Here is a 26285-nt window from a genome sequence, read left to right as displayed (position 1 = left end):
ACACACCACGCACTCCCACACACACCACGCATTCCCACGCACACACCACGCACTCCCACACACACCACGCACTCCCACACACACACCACGCACTCCCACACACACCACGCACTCCCACACACACACCACGCACTCCCACACACACACCACGCACTCCCACACACACCACGCACTCCCACACACACCACGCACTCCCACGCACACACCACGCACTCCCACACACACCACGCACTCCCACACACACCACGCACTCCCACGCACACCACGCACTCCCACACGCACACCACGCACTCCCACACACACCACGCACTCCCACACACACCACGCTCTCCCACACACACACCACGCACTCCCACACACACCACGCACTCCCACACACACCACGCACTCCCACGCACACACCACGCACTCCCACACACACCACGCACTCCCACACACACCACGTACTCCCACACACACCACGCACTCCCACACACACCACGCACTCCCACACGCACTCCCACACACACACCACGCACTCCCACACGCATCACGCACTCCCACACACACACCACGCACTCCTACACACACCACGCACTCCCACACACACCACGCACTCCCACACACACCACGCACTCCCACACACACCACGCACTCCCACGCACACCACGCACTCCCACACGCACACCACGCACTCCCACACACACCACGCACTCCCACACACACCACGCTCTCCCACACACACACCACGCACTCCCACACACACCACGCACTCCCACACACACCACGCACTCCCACGCACACACCACGCACTCCCACACACACCACGCACTCCCACACACACCACGTACTCCCACACACACCACGCACTCCCACACACACCACGCACTCCCACACGCACCACGCACTCCCACACACACACCACGCACTCCCACACGCATCACGCACTCCCACACACACACCACGCACTCCTACACACACCACGCACTCCCACACACACCACGCACTCCCACACACACCACGCACTCACAACGACACAGATCTCCCCTATAGCCTTAGCAGACTATTGAGGCAAGTGCTGTTAGCGAGCACCTATGAAGGACGGCACGGCACACGAGGGGGTGGGTGGCCAACACCACGCCCGACCGCCTTTGTATCCCCAGTGGCAATGTTTACTCACCGCAGGCTCAGGACCGATTCAGATAATCGTCACTGGTGTTGGTTTCCGTGAGCGGTAATCGAACTCGGGTCGCCGGGTTCGTAGCGCAGCGCGAACCGCTACACTGCTCCGCTCGCATGCGTACAGCAGATAGCATAGACACACAGCACACACACAGCAGAGACACAACACAGCATACACGCACAGCATAGACACAGCATACACACAACATAGACACACACAGCACACACACAGCATACACACAGCATAGACACACACAGCATACACACAGCATACACACAACATAGACACAGCATACACACAGCATAGACACTCACAGCATAGACACACACAGCATAGACACAACACAGCATAGACACTCACAGCATAGACACACACGGTACAGACACACATCACAATATCCCACCGCTGGCCCCGCCTCTTCGCAAGGCAGTAGCCAATGAAGAGCCGCCGCTGTGCGCCTCGGGGCGGGACCAGCCCCACGTCGGGGCGGGGCTGCGCTTATAAAAGCCGCGCCGGGCACGCGCGGCCTCCACACACGGGGATCGCCGCGCGCCGTGGCCGCAGAGCAGCTGCCGCCCCTTCCTCGTCCTCACCCTCCACGTGCTGCTCAGGGATTTAAAGGGATCTCGGCATTCCAGGAGGCGCCCGGGATCTTAGAGGCACTTTGCGTCGCCGAGTTTTTATTTCAGTATTCTGGGGGTTTTGTTTGACGTCAGAAGAGGAGAGAAAGTTTTTTCGCGCGAGGATGATGGCGTGCGGGGTGAGTGGCGGAGCGAGCACCCTCACCACCGTAGTCACCCTCCCTCACTGCAGAATTCATTCACATCTCCTGTCATTCTCCTGCTCCACCCACTCCCCCTGCTCCACCCACTCCTCCTGCTCCACTCACTCCTCCTGCTCCACCCACTCCCCCTGCTCCACCCACTCCCCCTGCTCCACCCACTCCCCCTGCGCCACCCACTCCCCCTGCTCCACTCACTCCCCCTGCGCCACCCACTCCCCCTGCTCCACCCACTCCCCCTGCTCCACTCACTCCCCCTGCGCCACCCACTCCCCCTGCTCCACCCACTCCCCCTGCTCCACTCACTCCCCCTGCTCCACCCACTCCCCCTGCTCCACTCACTCCCCCTGCTCCACCCACTCCCCCTGCTCCACTCACTCCCCCTGCTCCACCCACTCCCCCTGCTCCACTCACTCCCCCTGCTCCACCCACTCCCCCTGCTCCACTCACTCCCCCTGCTCCACCCACTCCCCCTGCTCCACTCACTCCCCCTGCTCCACCCACTCCCCCTGCTCCACTCACTCCCCCTGCTCCACCCACTCCCCCTGCTCCACTCACTCCCCCTGCTCCACCCACTCCCCCTGCTCCACCCACTCCCCCTGCTCCACTCACTCCCCCTGCTCCACCCACTCCCCCTGCTCCACTCACTCCCCCTGCTCCACCCACTCCCCCTGCTCCACCCACTCCCCCTGCTCCACCCACTCCCCCTGCTCCACTCACTCCTGCTCCACCCACTCCCCCTGCTCCACCCACTCCCCCTGCTCCACTCACTCCCCCTGCTCCACCCACTCCCCCTGCTCCACTCACTCCCCCTGCTCCACTCACTCCCCCTGCTCCACCCACTCCCCCTGCTCCACTCACTCCCCCTGCTCCACCCACTCCCCCTGCTCCACCCACTCCCCCTGCTCCACTCACTCCCCCTGCTCCACCCACTCCCCCTGCTCCACCCACTCCCCCTGCTCCACTCACTCCTCCTGCTCCACTCACTCCTCCTGCTCCACCCACTCCCCCTGCTCCACTCACTCCCCCTGCTCCACCCACTCCCCCTGCGCCACCCACTCCTCCTGCTCCACTCACTCCTCCTGCGCCACTCACTCCCCCTGCTCCACCCACTCCCCCTGCGCCCGTGGCACCTGGGACTGCCCCGTGACCTCCTGCCAGCGGGCGTTCGACACTTCACGTGGCCTCAAGGTGCACCTAGCCTGGCACAGGCGTCGTGGTGACGTCACCGCCACTTAGTGGCGAATGGCGGTTGTTGTTGTTGTGTGTACGAGCCTATGGCTGTAGGAGTTGTGTGGTGTGTGGAGCGGTTGCGGAGTGATGATCCCCTCACTTCCCTACGAACTCGAGACTGGCTCCCCGCGTTCGATCGCGAGCGGCAGAGGGATGTCTGCAGGGCCGTCCATCACGGGACGGGGTTTTTGTGTTTTTCACCCAGCGATGGGAATTCTACCCCGCGGGGCCCGGGGTAAACCCCACTGCGTGGGCGGCCCCCCAACGCCTTCAAACTAAACCGGGAGAAGCATGGCATCTGACACCGTGACGTCGAAGCGTGCCCACCTCCCTCCCCCCAAAGCGAGGGGCCCGAGGCGGTCGCCCCCATTCGCTGTGTACCCTCGGGACGGCTCTGGATATCTGAATATGTTTTGGGACCCCCCCCCCCTCCTCCGCCAACCCGCCACTGCCCGGCGTGGTGAAGTATGCTCCAACAATCTCCATGACCAGCACGGACTGGGGGTGGGGGGGACGTTCATCCAGCAGTGGATTGACACTGGGCTGTGCACGTGATTACACGTGCGTGGTTGTGTATCGCGGAGTGATTGTCAAATGGGGTAAAGGCGCAGCCTTGCAACCGCTCACTCGCCCCACTGCTGGCGGAAGGGGCCTGCACACGAGGGGGCTAGAGGGGAGATTCTACAGGGGGTTTCGTGGCCGCCTCTTCAGTCCTTCAAGAGGCACCCACCCACACGCCACGCCGCCGCACGAGACCTGCCGATCGATTAGCCAAGCCCTCTGAGATGAGAGTGCGGGGTGACTTGAACTTTGGAATCGCACGCTCCACTCCTGTTGGGCTGCCGCACCGTGCCCACGGTAAACGAACGACGACGATGTTGTGCGCAGCGCATTCCGTACGCCGAGTGGCGTTCGCCCGCTTTCTCTTGGCTTTGACGTCAATCTCTTAAAAAACCGCATCAACACAAGGTCACGGGTCCGTGTGTTTGATGCTTTGACCTTAAACCTCCTGGATGACATAACGTTACAAGAACGGTTTCTAGCAACTTTAGAGGAAACAACAATCGAGCTTTTGTCCTTCCAGTGCCACGGTCTTTAGCCAGCGGGAGGAGTCACCTCTCTGCTTCGTATGTACGTACGTTGGACTTCTTTCGCACCGTACGTAGCCAGCCGTGCTAATCGGAGGTGCGCGTCCGTTCCCGATGAGCCCAGCGTGCGGCTCTCTCGCTGTGTCGGTCTCGCTGCGGCGCTGCCGCCACACGCCGCTCCGTGTCGCGAGCTGCGTGCCCGGCTCGCTCGTCGGGGCCAGGTTCGAGTCCGTCGATGTCGCCGTCCGTTCGCAGCCATTGGCCCATTACATGGGCGGCATTTGGCGAGTTGAGCGCCACGGTGGCTAGGAGATGTTAACTACCTCGCCTGGTTTACAGGAGGTCGTGGGTTTGATCCCGACCCTGACGCCTGCTGTATATTTCGAGTTTGCGTCTCTCTCTCTCTCTCTCCCCGTGATGGCGTGGATTTTTTCCGGGTCCTCCAGTTTTTCCCTGTACATTTAGAATCAACGTCACGCATTTAGAGTATTTGGCTGCTATAAATTTACACGTGATAAGCCACTTCGTTGAGCTAGCATTTGTGGCCAGGTCGCGTCTGAAAAACAGCTACATAGCTTAGTGGTCAAATAAAAACATACTTCACCACACAAGTTCTTTACATGGCCGATATGGATGTCGAGCAGCAAACTATAATTTTACATTGAGGTGGTTAACGAGTCAGACGAATGCGTCGTGAGTAGCCTGACATTGACTCTCCCTCTGTATTGGTGACCCGGGTATGGAGTCGTCGTTGCATTCAAGGGTTCTCATCTGGGCGACCAGTCTCCGCACTCGGGAGCAACAGCCCCGAGCCTGGGCTCGGTGATGAGCCAGGTAGGTCCCGGAGCAAGGATCGGCCACCCCAATTGCACCGGTGGGCGTGGGACGATGAAGGAGGAGAGGTGGCGCGAGACTGACTCGGATATCGCTCGCCACTGATGTTAGCCGTGGCCAGGAATCAAGGTCACGTGGACGGGTTCTTATGTGCTATGCGCTGCCCCCCTACTCCCCTCCCTTGGTCGCGAGCGCAGTGCCCTTGTTGAACCGTGACTGCTGTTGTTGAACCGTGACTGTTATCCGTGGGGACAGGGCCCATGCCTGGGTGCCCAGTGCTTTGTCGGCGGTGGCCGCGAGATTTCCGCACGCGCGCCCGCAGGGGCGGGGCCGGGTTTGTGGCGGTGTCAACCGCGGCCCCACGCACCCGCAGGGGGCCACGCGCACCCCCATCGCCCCCCGCCCACGCTCCGGGAGTCGGGCTGCACCCGTCCGCCCACACTCGCTCGTGCCATTTCGGCGAAAATTGCCAACGCTCACACGTGGGAGGTTCATTTGCACGTTGGGATGCAATTGGCACAAATTTCATGACCAGCGCGAGTTATTTAAATAGGCTTCTGCTTTTCTGTCTTTATCAGCCTTCTCAGGAAGGGCACGCATACAACCACGACCACACGCCGCGTTGCAAAACCTTTGCGGGTAGAGACGTTTTGTGGCCACTGGTCGACCAATGTCCGAATCGAAATATTTATAGTGGAGGAATCCGATGAGCCGTGAAGCTCTTTTTCGCACATGTCTCCCGGAGACGAGACTGCGCACTCCTCCGCCTCGCGGACAAGAGGGGGAGGAAACGAGCCGTGGCTGTCCGTTGAGTAAAGCTGCCCAAGCCCGGGTTGGACAGAGCCGAGTACAAAAGGGCTCTGGGTGGTGTTTTCGTGCAGTCATTGTTGACCTGGCTGAGGTCATCGCTTCCCCATCGCGTGGTGAGGGACCCTGTTGGCGTTTTAATCACGGGTCGGGGGTGGGGCATTTGCGCACGGGGTTCCAGTGGTGCTCCGACCTATAAAATATTCGCCCCTTGAGCAAACAAGATGTGAAGGGTGGTAGTCAGATGCCGGCTGTGTCTGAGAAATGCGACCGTGCGTTAGAACGTTTTTTCACTCTGCGGTGAAGTTTGACGGATTTTCTTTTTTACTAGACCACCTCCCTGGGTTCAAAAGATGTTTTTCAGAGGAGGCCTGCTTGGGGTGTGACAGGCTATATGTGCGCTCCGCTGGTGTACTGCCTCCTACTGACATATACTGCCTTTAGGTTGGTGACTTCACGCACGGTCCGGCAGAGACGCACGGGGTCTCTGGTTGGGTTGTTACACCACGACGACGACTGGTAAACCGAGTATCGGTGCGTTTGGAATCTAAACTTAACTGTTTTTAGTTTATTTCACCAGGTAAGGCCCACTGAGCTATGTAGCTCTTTTTCAGAAGCAACATGGCCACAAATGATAGCTCAACGAAGTGGCTTATCAAGTGGAAATGTATAGCAGCCATATACCCTAAACGCGTGTTTATAAATGTGGAGGGAAAATCAGAGAACCCGGAGAAAAATCCACACTATCACGGGGAGAACATGCAAACTCCAAATATACAGCAGGCATCAGAGTTGAAATCGAACCCATGCCCTCTTGTGTACCAGGCGAGGTAGTTAACATCTCGCCACTGTGGCACCCTTCGGTTCGTGAGACACTACAGACGAGACAAAAAACACGGACTCATGTGTGGCACCAATGACCTATGTAATTGCGGGAGATGGGTGAATGATTCCACCATTGGCCTGCAGGCTCGCTAGAGACGGAGTGTCTAGAGACTGAGTGTCTACTCAAACAGGGGCGGGGGGGGTCTGCAGAACGGTCGACTGGGGAGGGAATTCCAGACCCCAGGGAGAGCGGCAGAAATGAGCAAGCGAAGGTGTTTAACCCATCGGGTATTTTATTGTGCCGTGCTGTAATTGCAGAACATTTTAAAATGTTAAATGTGGGCCAAGAAATATTGGGGGGGGGGGGGGGAAATCCGCTCCTGCAATGAATGTATGCCACGGGGGCATTTCCCATGTGATGCGAGTTGGTGGTTTTCTGCGGCAGTCGCTCTGTGCTCTGGCTGTGGGTATTTTGCCAGCTGAGTCATTGCTCCGCTGCCTGCGACCTGAGGGGGGGTACCTGCCGTGCGGTGAGGTCGCCTGGTCTCATCTGATGGTGGTTGAGTGTTCAAATCCCGGTTGGGGTTTTACTCAACCCATCATCATCTTTCGTGGGTGAATAAAATGAGTGCCGCTTGATGGGAAGGCAACACTGGTCAGCATAGGAAAGTGGAATTTCCACCGCTAACTCGAGGCTGCCATCAGAGATTATTCCTACTCCTTTGATTGGTCGCATTCGGTGGGGAAAACCCTTTGACTTTTGTTTAACAAATTAGCGAAAGGTTGTTTTTGTGAGTAGTCCACTTTGCCCTCGCTGGCTCAGTCAGTGGCTGGGCATGCTGACCCCTAGGCCACTCGGCCTCCTGTTCCAACGCGCCAGCGTCTTGGCTCTCGCACTGAGCGGAGGCTTCACACCCACACGGCCTTCTTTAAATCACATGGGATGTTATGTTGACAATCGGATTTGTAAGGTGTCTTAATGCTACCTCATCTCAAGAGGGGCAGGATAGGGAGGTCTGTGGCAGATAGGGTAGAGAGGGCTGTGGTGACGTCTGGATGACAAAGAAGATGTTTTTGTCGGGATAAGCAGTCGGTCAGGAGCTCGGTGAACTTGACCGTGAGGATGAATTGGCAGTGCAGACGACTCTGGTGAGGGAATTCCGTCAACCAGGTGCAGCAGCGGAGAAGGAGCGACCTCCCATCGAGCGACGGTCGACGCGGCGTGGCGAGGAGAAGGCCTTCGCTCTCCGATGCGCGGCGGGGTTGTTGCCGCGTGTTTCTCCGCACGGCGTCCGACGTTTCGCACCGCCGAAACACGTCGGCGGTGCTGCACAGTAGCACGACCATGACGACGCGCTCGGTGGGTTCGGGGTCGAGTCCGCGAGGACCTTGAAGACGGGGAAGACGATCTCGTAACTGGTCCGGGAATGGGCAACGAAGGCAGCGATGATCGCACGCGTCTTGCCGCTCGGGGCACGCGACGGCGGGAAGGACGCCACCGGTAGGGCCTCCGTGTGGTAGCGCAGGCCGGCGGACGCGTCCTTGCGTGGCCGCGCTTTGTTTTGTGTCCTCAAGGCACCAAGCGGCCGCGCTCCGCCCCTCGCTTGCCCTTCTGCTCTGCCGCGTCATTTTTCCTCCTTTCCAGTAAACGTGCGACACCGCGAAACGGCCCGCGTCGGTTGAATACCATGAGAGCGGCACACTGCTTTATCTGCTTTCCGCAACGCGCTACTAGAAAGAGATTCCTACACCAACGTCCGATCGCTGCACTTGAGTAACAGCTGCAGGGTGGTGTGTGTGCGGTGAAGACCGTTTGCACGCTGTTTATTTCCACCGTATTTCACCACGTCGGTCAGCGACGCGCTTCGGGGAGGGAGGAGGGAGCGTCGCCGTGGGCCCGACGACGTTTCAGCACAGCGATGGACGATGCTGCACTGCTTGCCTGCTGCCCACCGCGCTGCCACGCAGCCCCGAACACCTGGGACCCGCGCTCGTTGCCCATTCGTGCACAACTCGGGGCGCAAAGCCGGCCCGCCGGCAGTCTGGATCTGATGAGATGTGACGAGGCCGTGCGCACTGCGGGTGATTTGGTCACAACGCACAGCTTGCCACTCCCAATTACCGAACCTGTAGCATTTGCGGAAAAAAGTCATTTCAAGATATATTATATACGTAATTTGTTTTACGTAAAGGAAATGTAAGGTTGTGCTGCATACGAGCGTGCTTCCGTGCGCACCCACCCAGCACTCGCCCCCCCCCCCCCCCCTCGGCACGTTCCTCTGCACCGTTGCCACTCCCTTGCCCACAAAATGAAGGCTCTCTCAATGGACTGGCTTGTCAGCTTGCCGAGCAGGTTTCGACCACTGCGTGATATTTGGGCCGCGACGCTGGCCCTCGAACGGGGACGACTCTTGCGAATGGCGGTGCCGCCGGGGTCACTGATATATCCGCCGTGCAGCCAGGCGGCACGCTCCGGTGAATCCCCGCACGAACGACCGGGCGGCTCGGCCGGGATTTTATTCGCTGGCTCGAGGCTGACCACACTGCCTCATCACCGAGCGCACTCGCACGACCCGTCGGCAGTGCCGGATGATCCTCGTAGCACGAGTAGCTACGTGTGCTATACAGGACCCTACTTTCAAGGGCCCCGCGATAAATGCTTTCAAGCTATAAATTCCGGTTCAGTGATTCTGCACTTGCTCTATTACTATAGTACTATACTGCCTTCAACTTTTATGAACGACTGGGTGTTTAAGGTTAGCGATTTGTCGTATTATCTGGCTGTATAGCAAATGAAAAAATACAATTACTTTACTATGCAAGTAAAAAATGTGTGTTTTAATATTTATGTTTTTTATTTTACTTAGGGCCCCTTTATAACATATGCTACAGGCCCCGCACTAGCTTAACCCGGCACTGCCTGTCGGCAGGCTCTTAGCTCTCGCCAAGCTGTGTCGCTTGAATCCCAACCAGAAGGCCTCGTGTTTAAACAGCAACCCAATGGTCCGCCGTGGGGTCTATAACGCGAGGGCCCCTTTGTGCGAAGTCGGCAGCAATCCTCCTGTGCAAAGTCTGTCCGCTGCCATCGGCATGTAGAGTGTCCACTTCCGGCCGTGACTGCCACCGGAGATGCCGTTGCTCGTCAGAGCAGGGAGTCTCTGTGGCCTCACTCCGGGTTAACCGCGAGATCGTGGGCGCTCGCGCTCGACGCCGATACGTTGCCTGCCACCGGAGAGTTACCTCCCAGCGGAGAGTTACCTCCCAGCGGCGGCTAACGGGGCAACTACGGGGCCCTGTGCCAAGCGAGCGGGATGAGTAAAGGCTCCGTGCCGGATGGGTGGGGTGAGGTGGCACTCTGAACACACATCTCCCCACACCCCCCCCCGCGAGTTACAACTTCACAGAAACTCGGGCTCTGGGCCAAAACCGACATGAAAGCCCCTTGTGTGTGAACTCAACTTCGCGGTATCGGCTCGTGTGTGTGTGTGAACTGGCACGTCTGGGGCAGCAAAGAATGTGACCCTGTCACTCCGTGCCTTGACGCAGCAGTGGCTAGAGAATGGCCGAGAATGGCGAGCGGAGACGATTGCAGTCTTGACGGCAGTGGGGACCTGTTGTCTCCAACCCGAGTGTCGGGGTGCCACGGTGGTGAGATGTTAACTACCTCGCCCGGTATACAGGAGGTCGTGGGTTCAATCCTGACCCTGACGCCTGTATTTTGGAGTTTGCACGTCTCTCTCTCCAAATGGTCGAGTAGATTTTTCTCCGGGTCCTCCGGTTTTCCCTCCATATTTAGAAACACGCGTTTAGAGTATTTGTCTGCTATAACTTTCCACACGATAAGCCACTTCACTGAGCTATCAATTGTGGGCAGGTCGCTTCTGAAAAAGAGCTACATAGCTCAGCGGTCCTTACCTGGTACAATAAATTACTTCGTTTATAGTTTAGTTTTAATGTATAGCCCCTTGTTAGTCCGCTGTTGGATGCAAGTCTCCCTAGATAGTGTTGATCATGACATTTTGACCATACTTCACCCCGCTGGTCATTGCGGGTTAGTTTAGAGGGGGGCGATGCCCAAGACCGGTTCAAATACCACTCGCCGGTCGTGTTAGCCGTGGTCTCTGTCCGCTTGCCTGGCTGTAAGCGACACGCGTTTTCTTTCAGTTTTTTTTCTTCCTCATTTGCTTCAACGTGTTCTATAACAGACGACGGCAACAATATTTAATATTTTCTTCACGACATCGTGACGGCACATCCCAGCACGTGGCAAACTCGGCTGGTGTAGTCGCAAACGAGGCAATCTTCCCGAGAGGATCTCGTGGATCTCCCGCGCGCCACTGGCAGGGAGTGCGTGACGGACACGGGGCGACATCCAGCATCGAGAGCGAGGGGGGGGGGGGCTGGGAGTTCAAGGGGGCCCGGTCGCCTCGCTCGTCACGAACGCCACCACCGCCGTCCACCCGCAAGTGGTTGTTGCTTCTCCTTTTACTCCTCTAAAAAGAATAATGTAGTAAAAAAAATCCGCATAAACCACGAACAAAAACATACTTCAGCGAAATGTTGACCGAGGTCACCGGGTGGCTTTGTGGCTCTCTTATCTGAGCGGCGTTTTGTTGGAGGAGCCATTGTGACGACCGCGGGAGATGGGTCGAGGCGGGTCGAGGCGAGCGATCCGAGCAGAGCCGAGCGAGCGGAGGAGGGCGAATGAGAGAGCAGGTCGCAGCAGGCCCCGCGCGGCTCCGTGTTCGTGATGCCACGAGGCCCCAACAACGTTGCAAGCAGAGCAACGAGAAATGCAAAATAAATTAACCACGCTTGTTTATGTCCAAAGTGCAAAGTTCATACTCCACGTGGAAATGTCACCCCGAGTCGGCAGAACTCCCCAAGTGCTGTTGGTCGCGAGAGGCGCGTCGGTGAGCAAACGCGAGGGCAGAGAACTCCACCGACTTCGCCGAGCGTTGAGACATCTTGACTTGAAGCTTTCGTGGCTGCAGGAATTCATAGTCTTTCGGTAAAGTCACGTAGATAGGTTCAAAGAAAATAACAAGAATAAGTTAAGAAATGTTAAATGATGAAAAGAAATGAGAGTAGGTTTTACCCTTGCTGGCAATAAAACAGGAGGTGTTAAGATGTTCAAACACCAAAATAGATCTGAACACCTCCCGTTTTATTGCCAGATAGGGTAAAACCTAAACAAATGTTTTCATAATTTTTGAGACTGGGAATAAAGGTCCCATAGATAAGAAATGTTAATCGGTCAAACAATACAATTTTGCTCGTCTCTAACGTGTGCCCTGATCCCTTGGTGAATATTCCACGTTCCTATGACAGGCCCACCCCTGAGGCACTTTCCAGCATGCAGTGTTCCCTCACCAGGTGGGACTCGCTACGCTGACCCTGCCATGGGAATGTGGAATTTCCACCGTTACTCAGGGACCCCTCAGATTGCGGGGGCTGGGCTCGTTCTCGTTTTTGGAGGCATTGAGCCGGGATAGGAAATTCCACATTCCCATGGCATGGTCCGGTTTTTGCAAACAGCAACAGTGGAGGACGATCCACAAAGTGGTTAATATATTTTATGACTTTGTCCAACGCCCAACTGGAATTTGAACTGTAGCGGCCGATTGCGAAACCCAGCCACACAGCGGCAGCCGTCCCGACTGGGAAAACAATTGGCGACAAAAAAAGTCGTGAACGTAAATACCATTACAGCACGCGGTAAAACAACAAGCCCAGGACCCGCAATGTTCTTTGCGTACATTGCCACCTGTAACTCTGCAGAGGTGACACAAAGTAAAGGCGCAGCCCCTGCAATTGCTTGCCAGCGCCATTCTGGCCAGATCTATTTGAAGAGGCGTGGCAGCACCTTGCGCCTCACCCCACCACGCACGCAACCTGCCGGTCGACGAGCTGCGGCCCCCCAAACCGATTCGCACCGCTGGGTGGGGCAGAGGCGGCGGCGGTGGCGGCGGTGGGAGGGCTCGAAGAGACCTCTGCATTGTTGTTGTTTCGACTGCCGCGCCCGGAGATCGAACCGGCGTCATTTGGATCGCCAGTCCGGCGTGCCGACCGCTACTCTGCGGCGGTGGCCCAGACGCATCGCGGTAAAACGTAATAAAAAAAAAAGTATTTTTGGTGGCGGGCAGGGATTTTTTTTTCAATACACACGACAGAGCCGCACGGCACATTCCATCGCATCGTGGTCACGGCACTGCGATCCGCTGCTGATATTCCAGGAAATCGAGAGTGAGAGGCGAGTGCGGTGGAAATCGGCACGCATGGCGGGTGTGTGGGCGGCCGGAGGCGGCGGCGGCGGTGACATTCGGCTCCCGTCGACGCCGCGGGGACACGGGGAGAGAGGGAGCCGCCTCGACCCCAGCGAGCTTCACAGCCTCGCTTCCAACTATACGATCTCCTCCTCCTCCTCCACCGCACACCGTTTACAATTACCTGCAAATGTCACAGAATGGTAATAACCTTTTGTACTGAATTTCACGTCTCGGATCTCGCTCTTGTTTAAATAGGTTATGAATTTCAATGGGCAGTCGGCTGTTGACTAAATGAATGGCAGTGAGGTTGAGTAGTTTATGCCCCTAACATTGCCATCTCCTTCCTGGCATTCTTCCCATTCGTGTGCGGACTTCCTTCCCGCTCCTCCTTCTCCACCACTCAGTCCTCCTGTCCCGAGCCATCATCTCCGCGGCCACCTCACGGTTCTTAAACATTCTGGCTCACCGCTCGGGACAAGCCGCGCCTCCTACCCAGTGCCTCAACGTTCAACCGCTTCTCTTTCCGTTTCGCTCGTCGCACTGCCCCGCCGTGGGACCTCCCATCGTCTCTTTATGACCTTGCTCCGTAAAAGAGAAAAAAACTTTACTTGACGAGTGCCGTTTGTTGTTCGCTGCTTGGCGTTTTAGGGCCTTTGGGTGCGACGCACGGCGACTGTGATTTAAAAAAACAACTGCACCCATTGCTTGAGCTGGGTGTATGGCCTACCAATCGCCCACTTAGTTGAACAGTCGACCCCCTTGGTCCACCCCCTCGGTCACAGTCCACCCCCTCGGTCATGCAGTCCATCCGCTGCGGTCGCGTCCTGAAGAGAGTTGTCCAGCAGCATGGCCACATCCAACGACTCGCGTCAAAAGCGCACGGCCACGATGCGTCGTGAAGAAAAACGACTGCATTGTGGGCCTCTTGCCTTAGGTCACCATCACAATTAATGCGAGTGAACGTGACCGACCTGAGAATGTATTTTGAGAGTGACTCGTGTAAACATCGCCACGAGAGGAGACGGGGGGCGGCCGGGCGTGGTGCTGGCCACCCACCCCCTCGTGTGCCGAGCCAGCCCTTCATAGGTGCTCGCTTAACAGCAATCGCCCCAAAGATCTGTTAAGGCGAAAGGAAGGTGGGGGTCTTTGTCTTGTGAGTGTGTGCGGATTTATCGACCCACCTCAAAGCTGCTGTCTAATTGTGTTTCTTTTAATAATGGATGATGCCTCTCTGTCTGCTCACGGCGAGATGAAACAGCAAGCGGCGTGTCCTGGGTGGAAACGGACCGCACGCGGCACGCACGGCAGTGGCACCGCACGGCAGGAAAGCCCCCCACGGCAAGAAAGCCCCCCACGGCAGGAAAGCCCCCCACGGCAGGAAAGCTCCCCACGGCAGGAAAGCCCCCCACGGCAGGAAAGCCCCCCACGGCAGGAAAGCTCCCCACGGCAGGAAAGCCCCCCACGGCAGGAAAGCCCCCCACGGCAGGAAAGCTCCCCACGGCAGGAAAGCTCCCCACGGCAGGAAAGCTCCCCACGGCAGGAAAGCTCCCCACGGCAGGAAAGCTCCCCACGGCAGGAAAGCTCCCCACGGCAGGAAAGCTCCCCACGGCAGGAAAGCCCCCCACGGCAGGAAAGCCCCCCACGGCAGGAAAGCTCCCCACGGCAGGAAAGCTCCCCACGGCAGGAAAGCTCCCCACGGCAGGAAAGCTCCCCACGGCAGGAAAGCCTCCCACGGCAGGAAAGCCCCCCACGGCAGGAAAGCCCCCCACGGCAGCTCGCTTTAGAACCGCGCTCGTGCGCCGTGCCGCTCTGCGCACGCGGCGGCCCCCGTGGCGTTCCTCCGACGCCACGGGGCCTAGTTTCTGCACCGTGTGTACGTACGTTAAAGTTCTTTCGTACCGTACGTTGCCAACCGTGCTAATCGGAGACGCGTGGTTTATATCCCGATTCGTTTTTCTTATGAAATTCAGATTCGAGCACCCCTCCCCCGCTAGCCCAACGTGCACACGCTCAGTCCACCGCTGGATCAGGTTCTGTCCACACCGCGCGGTCCGTTGGGATCGTTTGGCCATGCCTCACCACGCTGATCCGTGAGTGTTCGTGAAGGCTGGGGACGAACATAGATGTGGGGGAGGAAGGGGGCATAGATATACACGCAACAGTAGGCTTTGCTGCGCTGCCCACTGCTGCCCAAATGGGGTATTTTTGTACATCCGGCTGATCTCGCCAGAACTGCAAGCGCATTTGGTGACATTGCACAGCAGCAGATAGAACATCGTGCGAAGAGCGGGAGGGAGAGCGGGAGGGAGGGCGGCCCGTGTGCTCGTGTTCGTCCAGCCGTGACGCGATGCTCCATCGCTCCATCTGGGGCACAGATCTCCGTGCCCGTGGCAACGTCGCTACAGACGCTCGCCACGGTGCCGCAGGGACACCGCGTGCGGGGGGGGGGTCTCTGCTTCGGAGAGACAGCGATGGCTCGCACGGGAGGGTCTCTGCCTGCAGGTGTCCCGTGGGGTGCCGAGTAAGCGGTGCACGCGCGTGCGTGAGCGCTCCGAGGCGTCGGGCGCGTTGCCTGCAAGCGGCAACTCGGCGCAACGCCGGCGAGGCTCGGGTTGCGCTGAAGAGATGACGCCGCGGCGACTTTGGTCGGACGCGCGGAACGTCGTGACAGACGGCGCCCTCTGCTAACACGGATTGTTGTTGCTGTGGTAAAGAGCAACCCCCCCCCACCCACTTTCCCCACACCCCCCGATGAACATTTTCGCGGTCACAGAAAATTTCGCGGCCATTAACCAATTTCATGACTGACGGCGCAGACATCAAAATGAAAAGTGCTCCGAGCTGCGGCCGTGGTCTGCTGCTCGCGCGGCGTGCCGAGTTCAGGCTCCCGCTCACGACCCACACCAGTGACGAATATACTTCATTCTCACCCCATATATCGATAGTGCAGTGTTATTGACGGACGTGGCGCTCTGTTGGCACGGCCTCCTCCCACTCCGTCTTCACTGCCCTCCGCTCCATAATCGACTCTCGCCATAAGGCTGCTGCTGCTGCCATAGCCCTCTCGCCATTGCCTGCCACCTCGATCGGCCCTCATGCCGAGCATGCCCGTCTCGCTCGCAGCTGGGCAGACTCACGCGGGGGGGCAGGGGGGGGCTTTCGTAGCCCGAACGTTCCGGCTCGACGCCCCGGGGCCTGTGGCGAGCACGGCCGTCCCCCCGATCCGGGGTGAGAAATTTACCGGTAATCGGCGTCGACCGCCTCGCCGACCTCGAGAATTCGCGATGGTGAGCGCAGCTGGCGCCCAGTGGCCGTCTGGAGCGAGCGGCATAGCGGCACACGGCCCGCCGCCGTGGGGCAACGACTGTGAGATCCGCTTCAACGGTCAACGTCCTCGCTGGCCGTGGTCGATCCACTGCTGGATGAAAGCCTACCCAAGCCACTTTCCACGATCCATCCAGCAACTGCCCCTACACGAGCCGATTTCATCGATCCATCTCACCGGCGGACGTCCTCTCAGACTCCTTCCATTCCTTGGCTGCCACTTTGATTATTGTTGACCATCAGCCACTAATAGTTTGTTGCATATCCTCTATACGCACACCTAATATATTTCCAGTGAACACTTGATTATGCCTGCGATGTTTCTCTTATCCATCCCCCCCAGAAAGGTGTACATACGTCCTACTCTGCCCGTGACAATTCTTACAGTTATCCTGGGCTTTTGCCTGAATGGGCAGTGTAACCCCACAGATTACGACGCCACGGTATACAAGAGAACGTGGGTTCGATCCCGACCCTGACGCCTGCTGTATATTTGGACTTTGCATGTTCTCCCCGTGCTCGTGTGGATTTTTCTCTGGGTCCCCTCTGGGTTTTCCCTCCACATTCAGAAACATTCATTTCGAGTATTTGGCTGCTGTACATTCCACGTGATAAGCCACTTCGATGAGCTATCATTTGTGATAGCCAGGTCGCTTCTGAACAATAGCAACATAGCTCAGTGGGCCTTGCCTGGTAAAATAAAAATTGTTTAATAGTTTAGTTTCATCTCGTTCCTTCCGTTACCCTAACATTGGCGCGTAATTGTACGCACGCGTACAGGAAATTCGTTCACGTCTCGATGGTCAATTTTGACATTGAAAGCGTGAGAATTGCTGTTCATCACAGGGGCCGCTTAGCCGTTGCACGCCCAAGAGCGACGGATCTCTCCGGAGGGGAACCGTTGCCGACTCGGCAGCCTCGCCGATTGCGCAGGCGCTGGCTGAGCGCGCCGCTCGGCAAACTCGCGGCCCGATTTTTCATTTTTTTTATTTACCAAAACAAAACCACATTTACAAAATGCCGGCACGTTTTGTTTAGAATCGCCGTCACATTCCATCGTCAATTGTGAATTACTGAATTTGCATTCCGTGCCCCGTCTAAATATTTTCCAACAGAGTGCACTGTTTAGAACTGGGCTGAATGTCGTGGCGTTTAAATAATTTATCTGCCACTGCATTGCTGTAAATATTTAGAGCGATGTGCTCGCCGGCCCAGCGTGCTATCCGGCGCAGACCGGATTGGGATCCAGTGATATACTCCTCATCATTTGCCACAAGATCGCAAGCCAAATTCTCAAGTGTGACAAATTACTTGCATCTGCATTGTTTTACGTGATCTCGTGTAACCCGAGTATTCCTCCTAATCTCGTTACACTCGTCTCCTTTAGAATTCGTAGATTGATATTATTCAGATGATTTTGCTGCTATAAATGTCTAATTGATGGGCCACTTTGTTGAGCTATCATTTGTGGCCAGGTCGCTTCTGAAATATAAGGTAATATCTCCGTGGGCTTTGTCTGGTAAGATGGCGATGGATTAGTGTTGTATGTGTTTGGGTGAATTGTTTACCTTTCTTGTACTTTGTACTTCATGTTTTTTATACTGTTTGTTGATGTAAGATTCTTACCCCGTGCCCCCTACTGGGCATCTGTGAAAAATAGCTCTATAGCTTATCGGATTCCGCCCAGTATAAATATATATTATGATTTGGACACAAACAGATCGTGGAAAACCACAATTGGCGTCTTCCATCAAGGTGGACGAATACATCATCAGTCACCTCATTCCTATGCGAGATCAAGAGGTCACCAGAGCCGATGCCACCATGCCTTGCCATCGCTTCCTTCCTGCTGCCAGCTTAATCGGCTGTGGCACCGTTCACGCCCAAGCCTCAAGGTCTGCTTTTAAAGTCGCCTCCACCGTGCGGCTTGCGGCCTGCCCATAGGGCAGCCTCCCGCTTGGCCGTCTCCATCCAAGTTGTCTCTTCCCCTCCCATCAACCTTTGAACGTTGCGTGCGCGTGCATCGGGCGCGGACCGTTAGACCCTGGCAGCGTCCCCGTGCTAAGGAACCCCCTTTTTTTCATCGCTTGCCGAGCCGAACGAACGAAGGAGACGGAACGTGCGAGGCAGGGGGGGGGGGTGCAAACGAGGGGGGGAGAGAGAGAAAAAAGAGGGAGAGAGAATGATTTGCGTCGGATTGCGAGCCCCGAATCGGAGAATCCGCCACTCTGCCATTGGGTTGGGGGGGACTTGGCATGCTGCAGCCCAGGGGGGAGTGGAGGCTGCAACCAGAGCCACGGCCGGGGGAAGATTCTGCGCAAAGGGGGAACGCCGGAACCGCAATGCATCTGCAATGCTTCTCTCTCTCTCGCCAGATAAAACCGCACGGTTGTCACGCTGCTATGTTTAAATGACAGCTGCAAATGTGTACACGCGCGTGCCAGTGTGTGTGTGTGTTTACTCCATACATAGGGGGGAGCGGCGGCGTAGCGGTCAGTGCACTGCGCTACGAACCCGGCGACCCAAGTTCGATTCCCGTTCACGGCCAACACCGGTGACGATTTCCTGAACCGGTCCTGGGCATCTACTAGGTCGACTCAGCCTCAAATGAGTACCTGGTGCGGTGTGGAAATATCGCCACTGGGGAGACAAAGGCGGCCGGGCGTGGTTTTGGCCACCCACCCCCTCGTGTGCCGTGCCAGCCATTCATAGGTGCTCGCTAACAGCACTTGCTCCCACAGTCTGTTCAGGCTGCATGGGGGATCTTTGTCTTTGTTTACTGTTTATAGCGTGGCAAGTTGTGGCACTGTGGTTAGCACACTGTGCTGCACGTACCACATCCCGAGTTCAATTCACAGCCACGGCAAGCTGTTAACCAGCGGTAACCTGCCCTTGACCTCGCGTTAGGATGCATTGGAAGAGGTGGGGGTACCCACTCTTTACCCCACCCGCCAATCGACTCACTGTGGTGAACCTCCCCGTCCATACTTGCTGGGCGGATAGAGAAGGTCGGGGAGGGGGGATTGTTAGAAAGTCGGGCATCGGTTGAAGTGCCGCGCCGGGACAACGGGACTGATTGGTCAAGGTTGGTGACTAAACTAAACTCTTTTTGTATTTTACCAGGTAAGGCCCAATGAACTACGGTAAATAGCTCTGATTTTCAGAAGCCACCTGACCACCACAAACGATAGCTCCAAGGAAAGTGGCTTATCACGTGGAACTTATAGCAGCCAAATACTCTAAACGCCCATTGATTCTAAATGTCGAGGGAAATGTCGGAGGACCCGGAGAAAAATCCACGTGACCACAGGGAGAACACGGTAACTCCAAATAGACAGCAGGTGTCCGGGTCGGGATCGAACCCACGACCTCCTGCATATCAGGCGAGGTAGTTAACATCTCGCCATAGCGGCACCCACGGAGTGTCATCTACCGTGGAGATGGAGCGATGAAATCGGTTCAGGCGCTGGGTGGATTGTTACAGCGCAGGATCACGAGAAGTGGCCGTGGCTTGGGGGAGGCATTCATCCGGCAGTGGATGAATGCCTCATAGTTGTTGTTATTCTTCTTAAGCTGTGCGGCCACATAGTTTAGTCTAAAGCCACTTAGGCTGCTGCATGCTGGGTCGGGTGTTGCGGCCTGGGCCAGGCCAGGCCGGGCTGGGCCGCCGTGGGGGGTGGGGGCGGCCAGGGGAGGCCGAGCGACGTCGGGCAGCAGGAATGGTTCACGGCCGCGACCGGCCCCCCCCCCCTCTTCCCCGGTTGTCCCGGCAACGCTCCCGGGTTCTCGGGTCCCCAACCGGCATCGCTCATTTTTAGCCGTAACGCGACGTGATGGCGGCGCCGGTGTCTGCAGGCTTGAAAGTTTAACGTTTGGGTAGCCGGGCGAGTTGGCAGTGGCGCGTGGGCCACTTAATCCGCTTGGTGCAGCGTGGGCTGTCGAGTTCCCATTACCGCTGCCCAGCAATCCGAGCGGCATTCTTTCCGAACGCCTCTCGGTCACTTTCTCTCTCTCCGCCAAGTTGGGCAACTCGACCACCGTCGTTTCCCCCCTCTGCCCAGCACGAAACTTTTCCATGCTTTTTTTCCTCGCCTAAAAAGACATTCGAATGTTCTCGTCCCCGAACTGCATCGATGCACGTGTCCTCCGCGCTTGTACCTCTTCCTGAGAGATGCGGTTGCGTTTAGACACTTTATGAATGTCGCACAATGACCCCTTACAATTTTGGTTTCGAATAGAGTCTAAATGCCATCGCGTCTCCAAGATGCTACATGGAACAGTAGGACACGCGGGCTTCCAGGATTAAGGAGGCATGGTCCAAAGTTTCCAAATGTGATTGATGGCCTACAAATTCCTCCATTGGGATTACGCACGGGGACATAGTAACATCGTCCCCCCCTCCTGTAAAACTACGGCCGACCGTATCCTTGACGCACAGCGCCTTCGTTCGTGACAGCCTTGTGCTACAGGAACGGGGCGAACACGAAATCGACTCCGTTATTATCGTTGTTATACACTGGTCCAGTTTCCTTTTTAAGGTGTGTCCGGATGTTGTGGCACGAGCCAATCTGGGGCATACCGAGACAACGCTCCGTAAAATAGTTGCTGGGTCGGCGTGGCCCGTGTCGAAAAAAAGTGCGGATTCAAACCGATCTGGAATGCGTGCATTGAGCAGCATGAGCAGCAGCATGTATACACAGAGCCCTCTGGCGCGCGTGCACGCGCTTGGCTCGTGCGTCCGTTCAGGGAAATGACATTCTGGCAAGCGGGGGGGGGCCTCTTGTCGTGGTGAACGCGTGGGGGCCCTCTTGTCGTGGTGAACGCGTGGGGGCCCTCTTGTCGTGGTGAACGCGTGGGGGCCTCTTGTCGTGGTGAACGCGTGGGGGCCCTCTTGTCGTGGTGAACGCGTGGGGGCCCTCTTGTCGTGGTGAATGCGTGGGGGCCCTCTTGTCGTGGTGAACGCGTGGGGGCCCTCTTGTCGTGGTGAACGCGTGGGGGCCCTCTTGTCGTGGTGAACGCGTGGGGGCCCTCTTGTCGTGGTGAACGCGTGGGGGACCTCTTGTCGTGGTGAACGCGTGGGGGACCTCTTGTCGTGGTGAACGCGTGGGGGCCCTCTTGTCGTGGTGAACGCGTGGGGGCCCTCGCTGTCGCACGCGAGTGGCCGTGAGGAATAGCGACACAACTCCTTACAACGGAAACCTGCGACCTAATCTAAATTTGTTCGACTAAAATATATAATTTATAAGGCACCCTTTAGATCTCAGAGCACCATGTGAATATTTAGAATATAAAAAATCTAAAAAATTAATCTTATTTGGAAAAAATTCTACCCTGGTTGTGCTGTTGGTGTGTGATGTTACAAGAATATGGATTTCCATCCAGAACTCCTCGCACTCAGCGGTGAAAGATGACGTCACAGAACTACTTCTGAGCTCGCTTCGATTTCCCGCCGTCCGCACTTGCACCAACCTTCCGTCAGACCGACGCCAAACTAGAATTAGAATTAAAGCAGCATCGTGAGCTGAAAAGTACGCGTTTACGATTGTAAACGAGCCCAGGTTATCTGTCAGTTGACGTGTGCGTCACTTGGCAGTCGAGCCTCGAAATTCGTAATCTCCGTCTTCTCAGAGATGGAAATTTTCCGAAGCAAGTGAAAACCCGACTCCAATGTGGCGATAGTTTCTGTGCAGCCATCGACAATGCCCAAAGGCGCCTTCTTGGCATGCGATGGTTCGACTTCGCCAGAAATGTCACCGTTGCATCTGCGACGGGTCTGCGAGCGATCGAGAGCTCGAGGGAGACGGCTGTCATTTTGTGGACACGTCACGCTGTCTTGATGCGCAAACTCCAGCACTTTGCGCACTTGAGTTGGCGGTCGAGGTTAGAAGTGGAACTGCGACCCTCAACGGAATAGCGCCGCCCCATGGTCGCCCCCCCCCCCCCCCCCGTGATCCGTGGATCAAACAAATCACTGGAGACGCCGGTGTACGGCATCAAGAGCAGTTTTTTGGAATGCTGTCACAAGAGGTCGCACGTTTGACACAACGGTCCCTCGCTAAGCATGACGAGCGGACGAATGACCCCACCGGCTCTGGGGCTGGGAGGGGAGTATCGGCTCGCGTCAGCGCGGGTCTCGGCCGTGACCCCATCGCAAACCTGGGGTAACTCGGCCGCGATCCCGGCGCGAACCCGGGGTAACTCGGCCGCGATCCCGGCGCGAACCTGGGGTAACTCGGCCGTGACCCCGGCGCGAACCCGGGGTAACTCGGCCGCGATCCCGGTGCGAACCCGGGGTAACTCGGCCGTGCCGGCACCGTGTTGTGGTCAGGATTCCTCCCGAGTCGCCCACCCACATCCCGGTTCACCGTTGCGGGCAGGAGGAGCGAGCACTCGCGGAAGCCGTCCAACACCCTACGATGCCCGTCTAACATCACAGTGAGAAGTGGCGTCGCCTGTGCCAAGTGATTTGCCCTTTTGCCTCTCGCGTGATGAGATAACAGAGATGTGCTTTTCACTTTGGCTCTCTTTCTCAGGGCCTTGAATTGTTTGGCTCCGTAGACGTGTGTTGAGTTCCACCACTGGTTGTATGATCACTCTCTTATCGCACGTTGATGGCCGTATGCCTCGGTGATTCACTCAATCATCGACTTCCTTTGTTGCTGCTTTCATAGCTCCCATTGCTTGTTGTGATGCCTTCGATGATGATGTTTGTGTTGTGTTCTCCGATGTTTCGTCTTTCCCGTAGTCGTTACGAGCAGCGGTGAATAGACTCTCGCACAGCATCGCTGGGGTGTCACGGCGGGGGGGGGGGGTTACTGTACTCAGTATAACAACCATGAAGGAGTCGAGAGGTTCGAGTGAGATTGTTGTTAACTATTACTAACAATTACTAACTATAGCCACCACTACTACTACTAGCGTGCTTGTTTCGCCAGGAAAGCCTCTCGGAGTGTCGTGATTCCTTAGGGCCCTGAGAGAGGCGGGCAGTGAATTCCACACACGGGCCAACTGAGTGCCCCGCGAGTCATTTTATAAAAAAACATTTTGGAACCAAGACGTCGGCACGCAACGAACGGCCTCCTCTTGCGAATTACGTCATTACAGAGCACCAATCGCGACATAGGGAGGGGGGGGCTACAGAAACTCCCGGACGCAGAGGCCCGGCTCGCCGCAGCACCACTGAGCGGGGATTGCGAGCGGGGTTTTGTAGTCCCATGGAGACGGGGGGGGGCACAGGAGGCGGGGGGGGGCACAGGAGGGAGCTGCAGCCAAGTGCACTTGGCAGAGAACTTTGCAGCAGTGTCATGATGATGACGATTGAAGTAAAAACAATGACGGCGTTCCCACTGATCTTGAATAACATGATGATGGTGCTGCTGATGGTGCTGATGATGATGGTGCTGCTGATGGTGCTGATGATGACCGTGGCCCCGCCCCCCGGCAGCGCGTGTTGGCGTGCGCGCTCTACGACAACGAGGCGGAGTCTCCCGACGAGCTGCACTTCCGCAAGGGCGACGTGCTGGAGGTGGTGGCGCGCGACGGCGCCGCCCTGCCCGGCTGGTGGCTCTGCTCGCTGCACGGCCACCGGGGACTCGTGCCGGCCAACCGCCTCGCCCTGCTGGCCCCGTCCTGCGGCGGCTCGTCCCCGCCCGGCCCGAGCTTCCCCGCGTCTGCCGCCATCGCGGCGCCCCGCACGTCGTCGTCGCCGTCGCGCTCGCCACGCTCGCCGTGCGGTTGTCTCGGCGCCGGCCCCGCGCCGGTCCGGGGCTCGGGCCTCGGGGCCCGGGGTAACTCCCCGAGCCCGCGGCCGCATGGCGACGCCGGCCCGGGGACGCCCGCCGCGTGGAATGACGGCGCCGGCTTCGCTCGCCTCGCCGGGAAGGTACGCCGTGTGCCGGGGGACGATGTCGCTCGACCGACGGGGGAGCCGCGGAAGCGACGGTGCGAGCCGCGATGCGAACTCGGCGTCCGGGCGTCGTCGTCCGCCGCTGTTGTTGGCTGCGGACGAGCGTGCCGCCCCACCGCGCCGGTTGGGTCGGCGGGAGAGAGCGAGGGGGCCCCCCCCCCGCACCGCGGACGCCAAACGCCAAAGTAGCTTTCGGGGCGACGTGTCCGCACAGAGGTCATGCACAACGATCCGGCCGGGTCGGTAGTAATAATAATAATAACTGGTAACACGCACGGAGAGAGAGCGAGAGAGCGAGCGAGAGATGACGACTCGGGGCACGCCGGGGGGAGGAACCCCGGACAAGCGGGAACGGCAACCGCGACGCGGTGAGGAGCCGGTGCGGCCAACAAATAATTGCCCAAGCTCTGCGGTCCTCTATTAAAGTGTCATCGGCCAGTTAATGAGTGTTTACGTGGTCGTCTAGTGGTGGTGCTGGTGGCAATGATGATGACAAGTGGATTCAGTGGTGCTGTTAATGTTAACGGAGGCGGTGATGGCGGCGATGGTGATGGTGGTGATGGCGGTGATGGCGGTGATGGTGATGTCTCTGTCTCCCCTCTACAGCACTCGCACTATGAGGTGCCCCCGGGCGCCGTGCGAGCGCAGAGCCTCGCCTCGTCACGCATGTACGATGTCCCCTCGTCAGCGCTGCACTGGACGCACCACTGCCCTGCCGAGAGTGTGAGTGGAAGGCATCAGCACGCACCCGCACCGCACACTCGCTCACACTCGCGCACACTCACACTCACTCTGCACACACTCCCTCACACTCACTCTTCTCGCACACACACACTCACTCCTCAAACTCGCTCACACTCCCTCACACTCACACTCACTCACACTCACTCACACTCACTCGCACACACTCTGCACACACTCCCTCACACTCACTCTGCACACTCGCTTGTGCCTCGGCCGTGCAGTATCCGACCGCAGGTTGGCTGCAATCCCGCGGCCTCTCTGAGCAGCAGTACCGAGGTCCCTCTCCCCCCGCTCCCTCCGTCCCTCTCCCCCCACTCACTCCGTCCCTCTCCCCCCGCTCCCTCCGTCCCTCTCCCCCCGCTCACTCCGTCCCTCTCCCCCCGCTCCCTCCGTCCCTCTCCCCCCGCTCACTCCGTCCCTCTCCCCCCGCTCCCTCCGTCCCTCTCCCCCCGCTCACTCCGTCCCTCTCCCCCCGCTCACTCCGTCCCTCTCCCCCCGCTCACTCCGTCCCTCTCCCCCCGCTCCCTCCGTCCCAGGACTACGACGTGCCCAAGTCCGCGAGGACGGCGGCGTGCGGCGACCGCGCCGAGTACGACGTCCCCAAGCCCGCCGCGGCCGTGGCGGCGATGATGGCGGCGGCGACGGCACGGACCCACGGCGGCGCCGGCGGCTGCTGCTGCCAGCCGGACGCCGACTACGACGTCCCCGTGCCGAGCCGCTGGCCCGACGGGGCGGCGTGCATGGCCGCGGGGGGGACGTGCGCCGCCGCCGCCTCCGTGCCGCTCCTCTCCGGCGGGCTCTACGACAGCCCCAGGGCCGGGCGACGGTGCCCCGGCACGGGCGGCTTCGAGAACGGGCACGGCGGTGGCGGCAGGGCGGCTGCGGGCTACGTGTACGACATCCCGCCCCAGGTACGATCACGATGAAGATGCTGCTGCTGCTGCGTGGGTCTCCTCCGGTTCCTCCGGTTTGTTCCTCCAAAAGCAAAAACCAGCCACGTCCCGGTGTGACCGCTGTTGGCTCAACCCCACATCCCAATGCTGGACAATTTCCTGCAAATGTACTCGATTGAGCCACAGTAACGTCGCCCCCACCCCCACTCCCCCCTCAGCTTGGCAGGACCCTCCCCACAAAGAGTCTGGAGACCCGGTGGGGCTTTCCTGGGTAAACGAGCGGCATAATAATTGTTGTAACACAATTAATTATTATTATTATAACACAATTGCTTTTCTTGCTAAGACACAGCCTGGCACACTTGCTCAGCTGTACGGACTCTGTGCTGCAGCGTTATTGTCAAGGATCCCGCACCTCC

The 26285-nt window shown here is 57.9% G+C and overlaps 1 protein-coding gene across 1 annotated transcript in view; it reads left to right on the top strand.

Moving 5' to 3' along the window:
- The first annotated feature begins 1704 nt into the window (after window positions 1–1704).
- Window positions 1705–26285, top strand: part of LOC144732240 (uncharacterized) — a 31915-nt gene continuing 7334 nt past the window's right edge. Inside the window, exons 1-4 of the mRNA XM_078613638.1 lie at window positions 1705–1922; window positions 23768–24205; window positions 24836–24952; window positions 25510–25884. Of these exons, the coding sequence (XP_078469764.1) occupies window positions 1908–1922; window positions 23768–24205; window positions 24836–24952; window positions 25510–25884 (945 nt within the window). The 5' untranslated portion in view covers window positions 1705–1907. The remainder of the gene's footprint in view (window positions 1923–23767; window positions 24206–24835; window positions 24953–25509; window positions 25885–26285) is intronic.

This window comes from Lampetra planeri, chromosome 42 (assembly GCF_965212315.1).
Source record: "Lampetra planeri chromosome 42, kcLamPlan1.2.h2, whole genome shotgun sequence".
NCBI lineage: Eukaryota > Metazoa > Chordata > Hyperoartia > Petromyzontiformes > Petromyzontidae > Lampetra > Lampetra planeri.
The sequence above is the reverse complement of the archived record's forward strand: the minus strand, read 5'-3'. Positions and strand labels throughout refer to the sequence as shown.